The sequence below is a fragment of the Coffea eugenioides genome, chromosome 11, assembly GCF_003713205.1.
Source record: "Coffea eugenioides isolate CCC68of chromosome 11, Ceug_1.0, whole genome shotgun sequence".
In the NCBI taxonomy this organism is placed as follows: Eukaryota; Viridiplantae; Streptophyta; class Magnoliopsida; order Gentianales; family Rubiaceae; genus Coffea; species Coffea eugenioides.
Genome location: NC_040045.1, coordinates 33,696,291 through 33,712,127, shown reverse-complemented (window position 1 = coordinate 33,712,127; position 15,837 = coordinate 33,696,291). Strand labels below are relative to the sequence as shown.

The window sequence follows — 15,837 nt, the reverse complement described above, 5'->3', positions numbered from 1 at the left end:
CCTATATTAACCGTGTTTCAATCTATACTAAAAGTTAGTTCAAGATTCACATAAGATTTTAAAAACTTTTTCACTTCATTTGAGAATAAAGAAACATCAAGTGGCTCATTTGAAAATTTCAAAACTTATCATCTTCTCCAAATCTCCACTTTTTCCTTTGACAACAGTAGAACATCCACCAATTACCACAGCTACCATTCAACTGAAAACCCATTCTCCTTCAACTCAGCCTCCATCACCGCATCCACATCAATCGAGCCCATGTCTGCTGGCGTCACAGCCGATAACACCCCTCCCAAACCATTATCCGAACCTAGAGTCGCAGCTGCAGCGGAAGCAAAAGCTGAAGTTGAAGGTGCCTCCGGATCGAAGGAGGCTTTGGCAATGAGAAGCTCCGGTAGTGCTGGTGTACGGAGACTGGAGGGTCTGAATTTGACTGGGAATTAGAAACTTTCGGTGAGGAACGAAGTTGAGGATCTTGAAAGGGATGCGAAAGTGGGGAAAGTTGGTGAGGAGGTGGAAATGGATAAATTAATAGATTGCGACATTTTCCGGTGAGGTTTTACTAATTAAGGTGGCCGTTGATGGAGTTGAGCTTACGCCTAGAGATTGCAGGTGCGTGACATAATAGCTAAAAATGGGAGAGACAAGGATGAAGAGAGTTAGGGTGGAGTCGTACCAAAGAAAATAGGGGAGCGTGTGAGTGTATGTTTGTTACTAATTTGGAGGGCGGAGAAAACGAGGTGAGGGAGGCACGAAGCTTTGAAGTTTCAGTCTAGAATTTGGGTGGAAACTAGGAAACTGTATTTGTGCCAAATTTCAGTTCAATGATAATAAAGTCCATCTGTATCACCGCAAATTGGAAATTGGGAAACTGTATTTGTGCCAAATGATAATAAAGTCCATCTGTATCACTGCCTTCAGTTCCAAGCCCGGCACTGAAACTTCAAACCCACTTGGTAGCGCCGGAGTAATATTACTGAGCAGAGAGTAAATTCACTAAAGGCGGTGCCGGAGTAATATTACTGAGCAGAGAGTAAATTCACTGGAATTTGGGTGAAGTTTCAGTGCTATATTCCATATCCCAAACCCACCTGGTAGCACCGGAAGAGGAGGATTTGTCCCGCCCAGCAGCCCCCGAGTTTACAACTAAATTCATCTGCTACAATGATGGAAGTGTACGAATCAATCTATCAATGGTAATTTTTGCTACTTCAATTGCCATGGTAACCGCTTTCATCGTCATCTTTAACACCATTGGGTCTTAGATTTCATCTAAATTCATGAAATTTCTACTCTAGATGGTTCAGGAGAAAGAAGAAAAAGGAAGAACAAGGAAAAAAAAGAAAAGAAAAGAAAACGTAAAATTATCACATTACCCTTGATGTATTGTTATCACACTCGCTTGTCAAGCGTGTGTAATTCACTTTCCGTCAAATCGGATGATTTCCGTCCATTGTCCAAATTAGTCCAAACCACGAGGGGGTTCTTTGGGGGTTTTCAAATAATGAGAAGGCTTTATGATAATAACCCAAACCACAAGGGGGTTTAGTGTATTTTACCCTTTATATTAAGGAAAGATTAATCCAAATAATAAAGTGATGGTTTGAAAATTAAAAGAGGAAACTTTCTAGACAACCCTAAACTATTGCTTTTGTATGATTTTGACCTCTCAACTATATTTCAACATATTACTAAAAGGTCTCTCATCTTGATAAATCTATAGCCCATAGACAGCTGCCGTTACTTCACACACGTTGACCGTTAAGTGATTAATCAATCAGTATGAATTGATTTTTCAAAATTCCCTAATGACCCCCAACCCTGGGCCCAATTCTCTTCCATCTTTTCTCTTTTTCAAACCCGACTGCAGGCAATAGACAAACAATCGCTTTGCAACAGACATAGAGCACCCAATTCTTTTTTGAGCCATGTTTATTGTCAGGATGAATTTTTGCATTGAATATGTTGTTTCCAAATCCCTCAACATTACAACTGATTTTAGACTGCCTATTATTAGCCTCTAAATCGCCACCTCCACCAGAGAATTTTGCATCTCTATTAAAATTATAGAAACAACAATTCTAGATAACATCACAAACAAACCACCTTATTATTTGACCAAAAATAGAAAATGAAGAATTGAATCTTTTAAATTGATTTGTTAATTTCCTGTTGTGCATGTATGTGTAATGGAGAAGAAGATAAAGAAGGGAAAAGAATAATGGAACTTGTTGAGAAGGGAAGGTGTTGAGGGAAACAACATAGTAGTAGAAGAGGAACTTTGAGCAAGCCATGGATGCTATTCCTTATTTTTGTTCATATGATTTATGTGTGAACAAATCTTCAGTTTAGTATTTCACTTTAAATATAATCTAGCAAGCAGAGGGCACTAGTGTCATTCCATAAGTTCTGTTTGCTGGGCCTTGACATCGTTATCAATAAGGCAATGGCGTAATATGGCCGAACCTCAGGGTTTAATTTGTATTTTGATCAACTCTCAAAAGAGATAAATGCAATCAACCCTATAATTTTTTTTATCCATGTAAATTAATTTAGTGGAAAAAAATTTTCAGCTGTTACATCATAGATTATTGTTGGAAATTGATATTTGTTAGTGAAGAAAATAAATTGCTGGATATTTAATACTTAATTAAGTGTGGATATGTAATTCTAAGTTTATGATCATTAAAAGAATTTAATTATCTAAAAGAATATCTAAAAAAGGGAATATCTATCTATTTTTTTGACATGCGTTACAATATCTAACGAATATTATTTTTTTTGAAACTTAATAACGAATACTAGTATACTATAGTAAAAGTATGTAAAGAAGTTTTTAAAAATTAGTATAATAATTAAACATTTAAAATATATCAATTTTTGACAATTAATACTACAAATGAACATGTGGAATCGCCGTTAAATTTTTTATTTAAATAGTCATACTTACACAAACATACAATAAATAAAAATAATAGACCGTGCTAAGACACGAGCAAAATACTAGTTTAATAACTTAGATGCTCTTAACCACCACATGCTGTTTGTTACTTAAATAAAGGAAGAAATACAAAACCAGCCCTCAAAGTGTCTACCTTCAATTCCACATTTCACACCATGATTAATCATGAATCGTCCACTTCACCAACTTGCTACAATTATCCACTGCAATCTTCCACAAACTCATCAACACAGCCCTTTCTTATTTCCACACTTCCAACAAACAAACTTACACCTCTTATTCCCTCACAATCCTTAGCTTCACTGCTTATACAAAAAAGCTTCCACCTTTGCACGTATGACGGCCTTTTCTCAAATTATCATTTTTTTTCATTTTAGTTGTTTTAATTGTCCTAATTTAAAAAGCACCCACTAATTAGAATTTTAGTAGCATTTCAGTTTAATAATTTGTGTGTAATAAAATTATGAATTTTTGGTTAGAATGGATGTAGTTACATTTGGCATCATTGTAGGAATCATTATCCTCTTTTTCTGTATCGTTTGTTTCATCACCATTGAAGGCACCTGCAAAAACCGCCCTTCTTAAATTGTAATCCTCCAAACACGCCCTTAATTTTTCTAATAACCTCCGAACTTTCCATTTCAGTCAACTCCCCCTGCTAATGCTGCTACTTCTTCAAAACCGACAGTCTCAGAAAATACCTTTTTTTCACCCAAAATTGGAGTGGGGAAAGAAAAAAGAAAAACAAAAGAGCAAGAAAATGGAAAGTTTAATTGAACTTCGGATCCAAAATTTGCTGTTGAAAGTTGGAGTCTTTGTTGCTGTTTTGATGATTTATGGATTGGGTGTAACGGCGGCCCATGAAGATTTCCATGTACACTCACCCCATGACCATGATCACCACCATCATTGTGGCCATGGCCATCACCATCATCATCATAATGAGAGAGAGCATCATCATGGACGTCATGATGACGTGGGAGGTGAGGTAAAGGGGAGGCGGAAGTTGCCGGAGGAGTTGGCGGAAGAGGAGGATTTGAAATTGTACGGATTCGGAGGTGGGGACCACCATCAGCATCAGCATCATCATCATGGTATAGCTGCCGGAGATGAGGAACTTTCTGGGCTTGGTAAGTTTCTTCTACTAGCGTTGTAGCAGCACTGCTCTCTCTCTCTCTCTCTGTAATTCGATTTTTTTTGTCATTTTCCCTTTAATTGTTTGTTGGTGAACATAATGCTTATCGTTCTGCATTTGAGGATGAATTTAACTATTGTTCTTGATTTAGGGCCATTTGGGTGTAGCATTTGTTGGTTTAAATTTTCAAGAATTTGGGGTCCCGTTTGACAGAAGAGGGGATATTTAGCATTTTGGCAGCAGAAACAATGTTTTGACTTTGAGACAGGTAGAGAAATAGGGGAAAAAATTAGGGGTCACACTTGACAAAACCTGGGACTTTTAGGATTTCGGCAACAGAGCTACTGTGCTAAGGCAGGTTGCCAAGTAGGCAAAGGATTGCTTTTTGGCCTGCAAACAATGTCCTGAATAGGGTTTAGGGTATTTTAGGGCCATTTTGGTATGGCTTTCACGCGACGCAATTCTTGAGAATTGGCTGTTGTGTTTGACAAAAGGTGGTATTATAGCATTTTGGCAGTTCTATGACAGGTTGCTTAATAGGTAACATTTATCAGCATTTGAGGTGCAAAGGATGCCTGAAACAGGGCTTAGGGTATTTTGGGTTCAGTTTGGCATGAAGATGGTCAGACGCAATTATTGAGATTTATCTGTTGGGTTGAAAAAATGTGGGATTTTAGCATTTTGGCACCTGAGATGTCTTTCTGCGACAGGTTGCCGGATAGGTAAAAAGATTAGCTTTTGGGCTGCAAAGCCCTAGCAGATGGTTCAAAACTACTCATCTGAGAGAACCTGCTTCCATCTGGAGGCGATGCTTGTTTGTTTAGTATTGGACCATCCATGGAGCCATAACACTATCAAAAATAGAGGTAAGGGTCTGTTGCTTTTGTCAAACAGGATTCTTGAGAATCAAGGGTTACATTTGACAAAAGCATTTTGTCACTCCAAAAGCTGTTCTAGACTGGTTGCCAAACAGGTCGAAAATAGATTCTATGCTGCAAAGGCTGTCTGAATGTTGCTCTAATATATAACCTTAGGATGCATTGTAAATATTAGACTTGATGGTTTTGGGTTTTCTTAGTTTCGGCTGGCATTGCTATGAAAAGGGGAGGAAAACTTTTATTGATTGGGTCCATATTCTAGAGCCTCTTGGTTAGGGCCTTCATGTGCACCTGCCAAGAGACTAATTTGGTTTATTTGAGCCTTATCTCCTATGGATGCTCTTTTGTTTTGTCATATTTAGTTTCTATGGTCAAGTAATAGCTTTCTCTATGATCTTGTATTACTTGTGATTATTGTTACTGAAGCTCCTGCTCCTCTGGTACAGATTGAATTAACTGATACATGTAAAGGTTTTCTCTTGCTGTTTACTTTTGTTCTGCTTATTTTTGTGTTTGTCTTTCTTGTATGGTTGTCAAGAAATTTGTCTTGTACTGCGCTACTTTGCTTGGAGTAGCTTATAGGTGTAAACTCAAGTGCCTGGTATAACTTGCACTGTGCATTTTTCCACATAAAAATGAATGCCGAAGTAAAGTTATGCCACTGAAAAAGAGAAAGATGGCAAAATTACTTTGTCCTACTTAAAAAGGACGTCAACATATGTTGTGGTCGTAGCTGCAGTTCCCCAAGAGAAATAAGCTTCCTAGTGCTTCTTGAAGCACCTCACCTACAAACACAACTGAAGTTGGTGGGGCCGTTATGAACTTATTTGTAATTCATTCAAAAGTTTGTTATTATATGTGGCAACTTGGAATGCTGTGGGTAGGCATCTTTTTAGGTTTAACAAGTGCTCAAAGGGGATCCCTAAAAGCAATGACTCAATTGACCTAAATTGTCTCCAGAATCATTATAGCTCCCTTCTTGTACTTTTTGAGGCTTTTGGTTAATTTGGATTCCTTAAGCACATTTAGGTGGTTTATAATGTCTCAGCGAAGCACTTTTTGACTCAAGTGATTTTAGCTTCATGTTAATTTAGAGTTAATTAGAAAGTTGTTTCGAGATATGACCTGCTTCATGGCTTCATGGTTTAATTCCTAGAATCTGTTTTATCAATTGTGTTTTTGTTGATAAATTGATAGCTGAGGAATTGTTTTTTTTATATGCTGACTACATGTTAATTGAGAAATTTCGCGATAACTACGGTGTGGTGTTAGTTCACCAAAGAATTTAGGTGGAAAAGAAAATGTTAGCAATTCATATGGCATTTAAATTACTCTGAAGGTTGCTCATATAGACTGTTCAGGCAAGAGGATTTTTGTTGCAATCTTTGTTGTTGCTCTGGATTTTAAAAAAAATATCAGCTAACTTGTTTGATGCGGCAATTTTTGTGATTTTGACATCTCTAGGCCTATCATTTGTTTGCTTGGACTAGAGTTTAAGTTAAGATTTTTTCTTTTTGGTTGGTGGATGTATTTATCATTTACTTTCAGCTCCTTTGCATTTGAGAATGATTCTTTTGATTGAAAAATTATTTGGTGGGCTGCTTCTGTTCTGGCTATTGCTCAGCACATAATGTGTAGGATTCTTTGGCAGCTCTCACATCAGTGCTTATGTGGCCTTGTGCATTCATTACCCTGTTAGCAGAATATGTCTGGATTGTTCAACTAAAAAATTTGACCAAGGTGTTACTTCTTAACTAATTTGCTGCCTTTGTTCTGTGGTGGTGGTCATCACGTTCCTGAAATAGTAGTGCGTGGTCTTGTGGTTATGTTGATTACAACTAATGTGGGCTTTTCATCTTTCATGTTCAGGGCGTTTCTAATTTTTTTTTTCTTAAATACATATAAGATAGTTCCTAATACAGGCTCAATCTGTTTTATTTCTTTGGATTCCTGGGCAGGCCTTTGGATTCACGCAATGGGCTGCTCACTTTTGGTGAGCTTGGCTTCTCTTATTTGCCTGATTATTTTGCCTATATTGTTTAGTAAGTAGCTTGAATTTTGTACTGCTCCATTATTTTTATCTCTTTTGGCTATATCCTTTTTGCTGATAACAGAATACTTGAATTTGCCACTCATGCAGCACAAGGAAAGCCATCAAAAGTGGCCGTTGACTCGTTGGCTCTATTTGGGGTTGGATTCTTTACACCTTCCTTCTAGTCTGACAATTTTGTACTTTAAAGAACATAAATTTGCTTTTTGCCGTTGATTTTTTAGCCTTCTAGTTGCTCAGCTGTTTCTCGTTTTGACCTCATTAAGTATGGTTTTATGGCAAATAAATTAGTTATCATTGTTGTATATCTTTCCCCAGAATCTTGATTTGAGAATTAAGTTTAGGAATCTCAATTATCTTAAAGCTGTAGTTATGGTTCTTCTGTTTGAGGAGTATGATGATATCCAAGTCCAGTCATCACAAAAATGCTTTTGTTTGTGGTCTAGCTAATTTGGAGGGATAATATAAGTTGCTTTTTTTTATATAGGTTAATATATGTTGCATTTCTTTAGCCTTCAGCAAATCCTGTTCAGGCTGACATTGTAAGATTGTAACCCCTTTTTTGCTTAAATCTTCAAATAACTGAAGGTTCCGAGTTAGTATGTGCTAGTTACTATGGGTATTGCTATTATTGATGATTTGAGACACTTATCTGTAGATTTTTCATTAAGTTGATACATAATTTATTCTTGTGTATGGCTTTGCACCTGCAGGCTGGAGCTATGTTGGGGATGCTTTTCTTCACCAATTACCTCATGCTTTTGGTAATTCCATCAGTATTTTGTACTTACTTTTTCTACACATTGTGTATGGGGACTTTGCTCCTTTCCAGATGAGCGCTCACTTTAGTACCTGGAGAAAGCCTAGAAGTTTGTGATTTGGCCTGGCCAGGCCATAAGAGGGGGAGATTCTTTTATACTTACTTTTTCTACATATTGTGTATGGGGACTTTGCTCCTTTCCAGATGGGTGCTTACTTTAATACCTGGAGAAAGCCTAGAAGTTTGTGATTTGGCCTGGCCAGGCCATAAGAGGGGGAGATTCTTTTATACTTACTTTTTCTACATATTGTGTATGGGGACTTTGCTCCTTTCCAGATGAGCGCTCACTTTAGTACCTGGAGAAAGCCTAGAAGTTTGTGATTTGGCCTGGCCAGGCCATAAGAGGGGGAGATTATTGTTTGTACAAGTGGCTGGTGTCCAGTTGTGCGCACCTTTTTCTTTTTGTTGTTAATTGTTTCTTCAGGGTGAATAGTGTGTGTATTTTAGCCTCATGTTCGACCATTGTATAAAAATTCCCAGTTTTTTTTTCAATTTAAAATTAGTTTACAGCTGTTCACTCTCACAGTAAACTGCCAGTTTGTGGAAAATCATCTTACCTTCTATATCTTCAGCCTGAGCATTCTTATAGGTTGTTGTCTCATCCCTTTCATCCTCATCTCCCTCCTCTTCCAAATTGCAGATGAACATGATGCCTGGATCTTCTGCACAATGTCATTGAATAATATCCACCCTATCAGTTAACTCCCTTTCATATTTTCTAGATTAGAACAATCTCTGTGTTTTATGTGACTTTGAAAACTTGTCTTAAAGCTTTTGTCACTCAGTTGAGGATTTATGTGTCATTGATCTAGAATTCCTGAGTTTATAGCTGGAAAACAAAGTTATTTACAATAAAAACTTTTCAAGTGCTTTATACTGCAGGATAGCGGTGGAAGTATATTGAAGATACAGAGCATTGCTTATGATTGGAAATCTCCCATGGACATTGAAAGAATTGGTTGACTTGGGTAATGGCAAAACTGAGGCCAAGAAAATGAAAGAGTAGGAAAATATGTAATAATGTAAAAGAAGAGTTGGGAGGGGGGGGAGTGCTTTTAGATGCAGGAAATTTTATATTTCATGGATCTGTATATCTTACCTTGCAAACAACCATGTATATGGGTTAAGTGAATTAAATAAGGTAGTGACAATTTCCCACACTGCTTCTGGGGTTTTTGACGGATACAGAAAAATAAATAAATAAATAAATAAAACTGCAAAAGGCACACATTGAACACACAAACAGAGAGGTTTGCATGCTTTTCTAGTTGCTGAGTGGCTGTTTTAAGTTTGAATGGTGGCTTCAGCATGGAAAGTTTTCTAGTAGAAATCTGTGACACTTTTTTTGGTTTCAGGATCAACAAATACTTGGGCAAAGATTTTGATTGTTAATTATTTGGCTCAAAACATAATTTTTTTAGTTAGTGAAACTGTGTTTCTAGTAGTCCCATGGTTTATGAATTCACATGTAAATGTCAGTGTTGAGTAGAAGACCTTGTTTGAACACAAGATGATTTGCGTGGGCTGCAATTAAGTGTTTGGTTACCTGTTGTAGCCTTTGTGAAATCCAGTCTGAGTAGGAGATTTGCGAACTGTGATTTGCCAAGTACAGCACGTTTAAAATTTCCATCACTGAAGTAAATCTTGACATCTTAAAGATGCACTATATCTGCCTTTCACTTCAATTGATTGGAGAAACGGGCCTAGGACCAAAAAGTTTTGTTCCTCCTATTGTTAGGCCGATAGAAATAATTTCTTTCTGCTTTTATTCGTTGCTCGATGATGGCTAAACTCAATCTTTTGAAGCTTCTTGAATTTCCAAATGTGAAGTACTTGTGGATTATTGTGGTTTAAATCAGGTACTGAACTTTTAAGTCATATTTTTGTAGGTGGTGAACATTCTCATTCTCATGATCATCATTTGGACCATGCTCATGCTCATGTTCATTCTGGACATGAGCATTTTCAATCACATGCACATTCGCTGAAGGATCTTTCTGTTGGATTGTCCATTTTGGGTAAGTGAGGAACATGTGAAACAGAGACTACTGACTTACTGAGGTTATATATACATTGTGCCATTTTGAAGTATGCATTTGCATAGCTCATATTGCTTCTGTTTTCACTTGGATTTGATTCAAAACGTCCAAAATTTCTGATTTTATTTTCAAATGCATGACTTGTTAGGAAATGAGATTTCTGGCATTTAACTTTTGTTTGCTTGTCACATAAAGATGTTCTTGCTCGAAAAGAGAAGAGGAAAAAGATGATTAAGTTGTGTTAAATTTTTAGTTAAAGTAAATATGCAATGGAGTTGAAATCTTAGTATGAAATGGTATTACCTCAAGAAGAGTACTTTCTTGTGGCAGTTATCTTGCAAAATATGTTCTGATTGAGGATAGGATTGAGAGATTCATCTATCTGATCATTACCTTAAACAATAGTAGTCTTGTAATTTGTTCCATTTGGGTTGGGAGACTTGCCTCTAGCTACCACTATTTGATGGTGGTGCTTTACATAATATGAAAATCACTTGGGTCTTGTATTGACTAATCCACATTTCTTCTGTGACTTTATGGAGCGTTCAGATTTCCAAAATGCAGTATTTGGGTGACGACATCCTTATTGTCTCCAAGACTCGCTGTACATGAATTATGGGTCATGGTTCGCTTTCTCAAATGCTGAATTTCTCTGGACTTACACAAAGATATTATGAGCTGGCCTTTTTGGATGTAGCTTTTGGTTCTTCAGACCATCAAAATCTATTAGGGGGAAAAAACTGTTTTGACTTTTCAATGCTTTGTGAGTGATTATTTGATTTTCATCAGCATTACAAATAACATGACACCACAAAAATCATAGTACAGTGTAAAATTTCCTTCTAAATGGGAAAGAGTTTTTTTTTTTTTTTTAAACCAAGCAAAGAAAAATTCTTAAACCTGGGAATTGGGCCACGTGAAGTTGTATTGTTGACTTCCTCAACTGCTTAAAATATCTTATTATCCTCTTAAACTATTAATACTGGTGATCTGGGCTTAATTTAACACTAGTTCAAAGCAATAATGATGTCTCTGTTGTTGCAGCTGGTATTATATTGTTTCTTCTTGTTGAGAAGCTTGTGAGGTATGTTGAAGATTCATCTGGAGCTGGTAATGTGTGGGGTCATAGCCATCATCATCATCATAAACAAACTATGAAGTTAAAAACTGAAAATGATGCTTCTGAGGATCTTCAGGGGTTTTCTGAAGATGAGAAACATAGAACTTCGACTGAAAAGCCATCTGAGGAAAAAGCGTTGGATGGAAGTTCTTCCAATAATCTTGCTGGAGAGGAAAAGCAAATTGAACATACTGTTCTCCGGAAGGTAGGTTAAATTCATGATACTCTTTTGCTTGTGTGATAGCTGGCAAAGATTCAGTTGGGTGCTGTTGTGTCTGGGTCGTTTGTCTTTTCTTATTTTTTATAACTGTATTATGATAACCTTATGATGTTCAGTTTCTACTGTGTCTAGAGGAAGTTAAGATTTACTTCACTAACAGAAAAGATGGTAGAGCAGTTCATGATCATATTTTTTGTGATTAGTTAAGACTCACAGATCCTTATTGAATTGGGAACAATTCATATGTTGTATCACTTGAATCAAGAACTCTGCTATCACAGTCACGACTTTATATTTGTAAAGCATTTTCTTGTTCTCCTCTTAAGAACCACCAGAGAGCCTACCTTAAGAAAACATAGCAAGCTAAGGAACATCATCCATATTGCATCTGTTCATATTAAACTCGTTACCACTACATAAATTGTCTCCACAAGGATCTTGTGAATTTGGTAGTTTTTTTTCTTGCTGCAAAGGAGAATTTAGTACAATTTTCACTATCAATTTCGTAAATACTTTTTGCTTAAAGGGACAATTGGGATGTCATACCCTGTACTTGTTCTTTTGCATCTTCTGCTTCTTTTCCATAGCAATATGACCTGCACATCAATGGTTATGATGATTTCCAAACTATCTTATACCTATGACATGGCTAATTTTAGTTGTTTATTGTGCTTGATCTTGCAGAGAAATATTGGTACAAGTAACGCTGAAGATAAAGCTAATGCAGGGGCTACTGAAGATGAAAATAACCTAGTTGTCGCTAATGGCTCCAAAAATAATATAAAATTGAAAGACAAAGAAGAAGCTAAATCGTCATCAAATCTTGTCTTTGGTTATCTGAACCTTATTTCTGATGGTGTGGTATGATTTTTACTTTTTTTACTTCTTGATGCCTGTATTCATTTAATATTGATTTTAAGGCTAGCATGGAGATTTTTAGATGCTTTTTGTCATTTAGCATTTGCCCATGAAATTTTTTCATTCTCAAAGATAATGTCTGTCATTGTGCAGCACAATTTTACTGATGGTATGGCTCTGGGTAGTGCTTTCCTGCTATATGGATCCGTTGGAGGATGGTCGAGAACTCTCTTTCTGCTTGCACATGAACTCCCTCAAGAGGTCTTACCTCTCTCTCTCTCTCTCTGTGTGTACATGCTTCTGATGTGCTGGTTGTTGTCACTTTACAATTAGATGAGGTATGAGTTTAGTTCCATTTCCTACAACAAAACAATCACTCATGTTGATTGTAGGGGTAAAACCAAGCCTATAACCCCCAATTCTGCGTAGGGATCTTTTTTTCAGAAGGAGAAAAGTTGTGTGCATCTTTTGCTGAAGAAGGTGAAGTCATGGGGGAAAAGAAGAATGTGTTTTGACATTTGCTTTTTTTTTTTCCAAATTATTTTGCTGAGACTTGTTTACCTACTCTTTGACATTATTTCTTTTAAATCTTGTCCCGAGCAGACTATCAGTACTATGCCTTATATATAGGGATGGACTATTTTGATATCAACGTAGTTGCAACTTAGTTCCATCTTGCTTTTACAATAATGTTATCTGCTCATTGTCTGCCTGTCTCCCTCCTACCTACGTTCCTCAAATATTAGCCAGCCACCCCCAGAATGAATTTAGTCATTCTTTGTCTGGCTTTCTAGTGCTAGTGCTATACCAAGTCATATGATCTTGCACGTTGTATTTTAGTTGAATTAGTCGTGAGTAGAATATGTTTGTTCTCTAGATAAAACAAGTATCAACTATTTCTTATTGCACAAGAAAGCTGACAAAATATTCTACCGCATTCGCTGTAGTTCCATGTTAAACAGGAATATGAAGCAGTTGAAACTGCCAACTTTGATCTTATCTCAACCCTTATTTTGTACCTCTCTGGCTTTTGTTGATATCTTACGAGTAGTCCTCTATCATTGCTAAAGGTTTTCAGTCTGTATATTCATGTTGCACAGATAGGTGACTTTGGGATATTGGTGAGATCTGGTTTTTCTGTCTCCAAGGCCCTCTTTTTTAACTTCCTCTCTGCACTGGTGGCGCTAGCCGGAACTGCATTGGTAAACTCTTAGCAGGACTATTTATAAATATAGTCTGCTTTTATTCCTGTTTCGTCCTTTAACAAGCTTCTCCTATTTGTGCTTTGTACTCGTGGTGATGAAAATTAACTAACCAATATAATCTCGATTCTGTTTCCTTGCAGGTTTTGATGTTCGATCAAGATCCTGGGCAGTCGTCTTTGATAGAGGTAAGAATGGTTACTTTACACAAAATTTTAGTTTCGGTTTTGAGTATTTCTAGGAAAACCATTTATTCCATATCTCTTCTTCCTCAGGGATTTACAGCTGGTGGATTTATCTACATTGCTGTTGCTGGAGTTCTGGCAGAGATGAATAGCAGCAGCTCAACCTTAAAAAATACCACTATCCAATTATTGTCATTGATGACAGGCATGGCTGTAGCTTTATGGATCTCCCTTGTTGAATGACCTCTATAAACTAGTGATTTGTATTTTTGTAATCAAGTGTAACACTATGAGTTTAAAAACAAGTCCATCCAAGTGAAAATGCTATACAGCAGCAATGTTCCATGATGTTTTTGCCATCTAGTTGCAGGTCAAATTGACACAAAATAGACTAAGACTACATAACATGAATGCTCATCCATGTTTGCTGTAATTTTAGTTGTTAGATTGGAAGGTTCTAAGGAGAGATCTTGAAATAGAATCACTCCTAGCAAATGCATGTCCTCTGGCTTCCTGAATGACTATTGACGAAGTGCACCATGGCGTTGGTTTACTGGGTGAGCAGGGATTAGGTCGATGAGGGGCCTCTATACTTTGACCTTACATTTTACTTTTGTTCAACAGCAATGCTGTGGTTGATTTAGAACACAGTTTCCCAAAATTAAAAGCAACAAATTCTTTCACATTAGATTTGATTTACTACAAATGAAACGCATGGAAAGGAAAAGGTAACTTCATCTGTTCTTTTTTACCTTAATCTCTACTTTCAGTGACAAGAGCTTATTTGGAGAAATCTATATACTCTGTATAAAAGTACCATGAGTTTTGGTACTTTGGAGTGTAAGTATTATTGTGAATTTAGTTTTTGTTATTTCAATTATGCCATTTATAATTTGTGATTAAAAGTTTCATATAATTTTAATTGTGGGTGGTTTAGAAGAAAATAATGGTTGATTGTTAAGGTCACTATATTGCATCATATCATATTGATTAAGAAAGAAACATTTCTATAAGTTATAAACAGTGAAATGATTTAAGACACATTACTCGATGAAATTTGGAAGGGGAAGAATTTTTCATGTTGCACCAAATGGAATTTCAATGTACAAAAAGTTCTAACACATTTATAATTGAAAGAGTAATATTCAATTGAAAAAGAAAATTTGAAATAGCATCATACAAACCATTACTATCATTAATATCAACCCCTCAAAATAAGAAAAACTGAAAAAACTGAAAATTATACATAAAATGACATAAATTGAATAGCAAATGAATCAAAAAGTTGGAAATACAATTCAAATGATACCAAAGATAACATCCAAATCACTAGAATCCCAATTTTGATCACTAAAGTCCAAGGGAAGACAAACATTGTTATCGAAAGTGATATAATAATGCTTCATTTGTATTGCATTGACCAAACCAAATCCATACAACCCCGCTTGTAGAAGTCACCTCCAATGATAAAACAAAAATGATAATAAGAGTAATCTTAAAATGAAGAATAATATCCTTATTGTTTTCAGTGATGTCCAAAATACCCTTGTTTTCTAATGATTACATATATTTATTGTATCGAAATACCAGTGAATAATGATAGCGGTTATGAAATGAAAAGCTTTAAACTTAAGTAAATTTCATTTATAGTGACAATTGTAATTAGATAGATTTATTGCATTCTAATAATTGACAAAAATGGTAGTAGTTATAGATTAAAAGCTAGCAATTCAAAAAACAAAACACTCCAATATACTAAAAATTGAGATTAAAATTGTTAATTAGCCACAATTCGCATTCCAATTCTATGATCATCAGAAACACTACTACTGAAACCAAAACAATTGCGCTCATATGAAAAAAGTAGACTTGTTACTTTTTTTTGCATTGGGTTGTGCTAAAAAATATGAACAAAAGCAAAGGAAAATGGAAAAAGTCCAATTATTTCTATCTATGAAATTTCAATTGTTAGAATGTACAAGTTCAAAAAAAAAAAGTTATGATGGATCATTTATACTTCATTATTGACAAAAATAACAATACAAAGAATACAAAGAATTCAAATTACGTGTATGTTTATTTTTCTATCTTAACTATATTGCTTTGTTTATAAAAAAATGTTTGGTTCATGATTTCAATTTTTGATCCTAAGATATATGTTAACTACATTGGAATGCTTTCTGTCCCTTTCCATTAATAAACTTTTTAAAAGTAACTGGCTAAAGAAAATAAATAACATAAAAGTACTATATTATGACGTTGATGATCAAAATTTCACAAAAAAAATTTAGATCTAAAGACTAATATATTTAGGATATTGACAAAAAGCACGTGCGATGCATGTATACAATTAAGAAAATTATTT

The 15,837-nt window shown here is 35.7% G+C and overlaps 1 protein-coding gene across 1 annotated transcript; it reads left to right on the top strand.

Moving 5' to 3' along the window:
• The first annotated feature begins 3,225 nt into the window (after positions 1-3,225).
• Positions 3,226-14,025, top strand: LOC113754389 (IAA-alanine resistance protein 1-like). Its single transcript, XM_027298791.1, has 11 exons — positions 3,226-4,095; positions 6,937-7,020; positions 7,119-7,194; positions 7,749-7,792; positions 9,738-9,866; positions 10,932-11,212; positions 11,912-12,088; positions 12,239-12,346; positions 13,186-13,287; positions 13,431-13,475; positions 13,563-14,025. The coding sequence occupies exons 1-11, from the start codon at positions 3,627-3,629 to the stop codon at positions 13,713-13,715; spliced, it is 1,668 nt and encodes a 555-aa protein (XP_027154592.1). The 5' UTR covers positions 3,226-3,626; the 3' UTR covers positions 13,716-14,025.
• Positions 14,026-15,837: the final 1,812 nt, after the last annotated feature.

Excerpts from the sequence above, each read along its gene's own strand:
- LOC113754389 (XM_027298791.1), top strand. The coding sequence starts at position 3,627 with ATGCTGCTACTTCTTCAAAACCGACAGTCTCAGAAAATACCTTTTTTT. Across the intron at positions 4,096-6,936 it reads TGAGGAACTTTCTGGGCTTG|GCCTTTGGATTCACGCAATG; the intron begins GTAAGTTTCTTC and ends ATTCCTGGGCAG. Across the intron at positions 12,089-12,238 it reads ACCTTATTTCTGATGGTGTG|CACAATTTTACTGATGGTAT; the intron begins GTATGATTTTTA and ends GTCATTGTGCAG.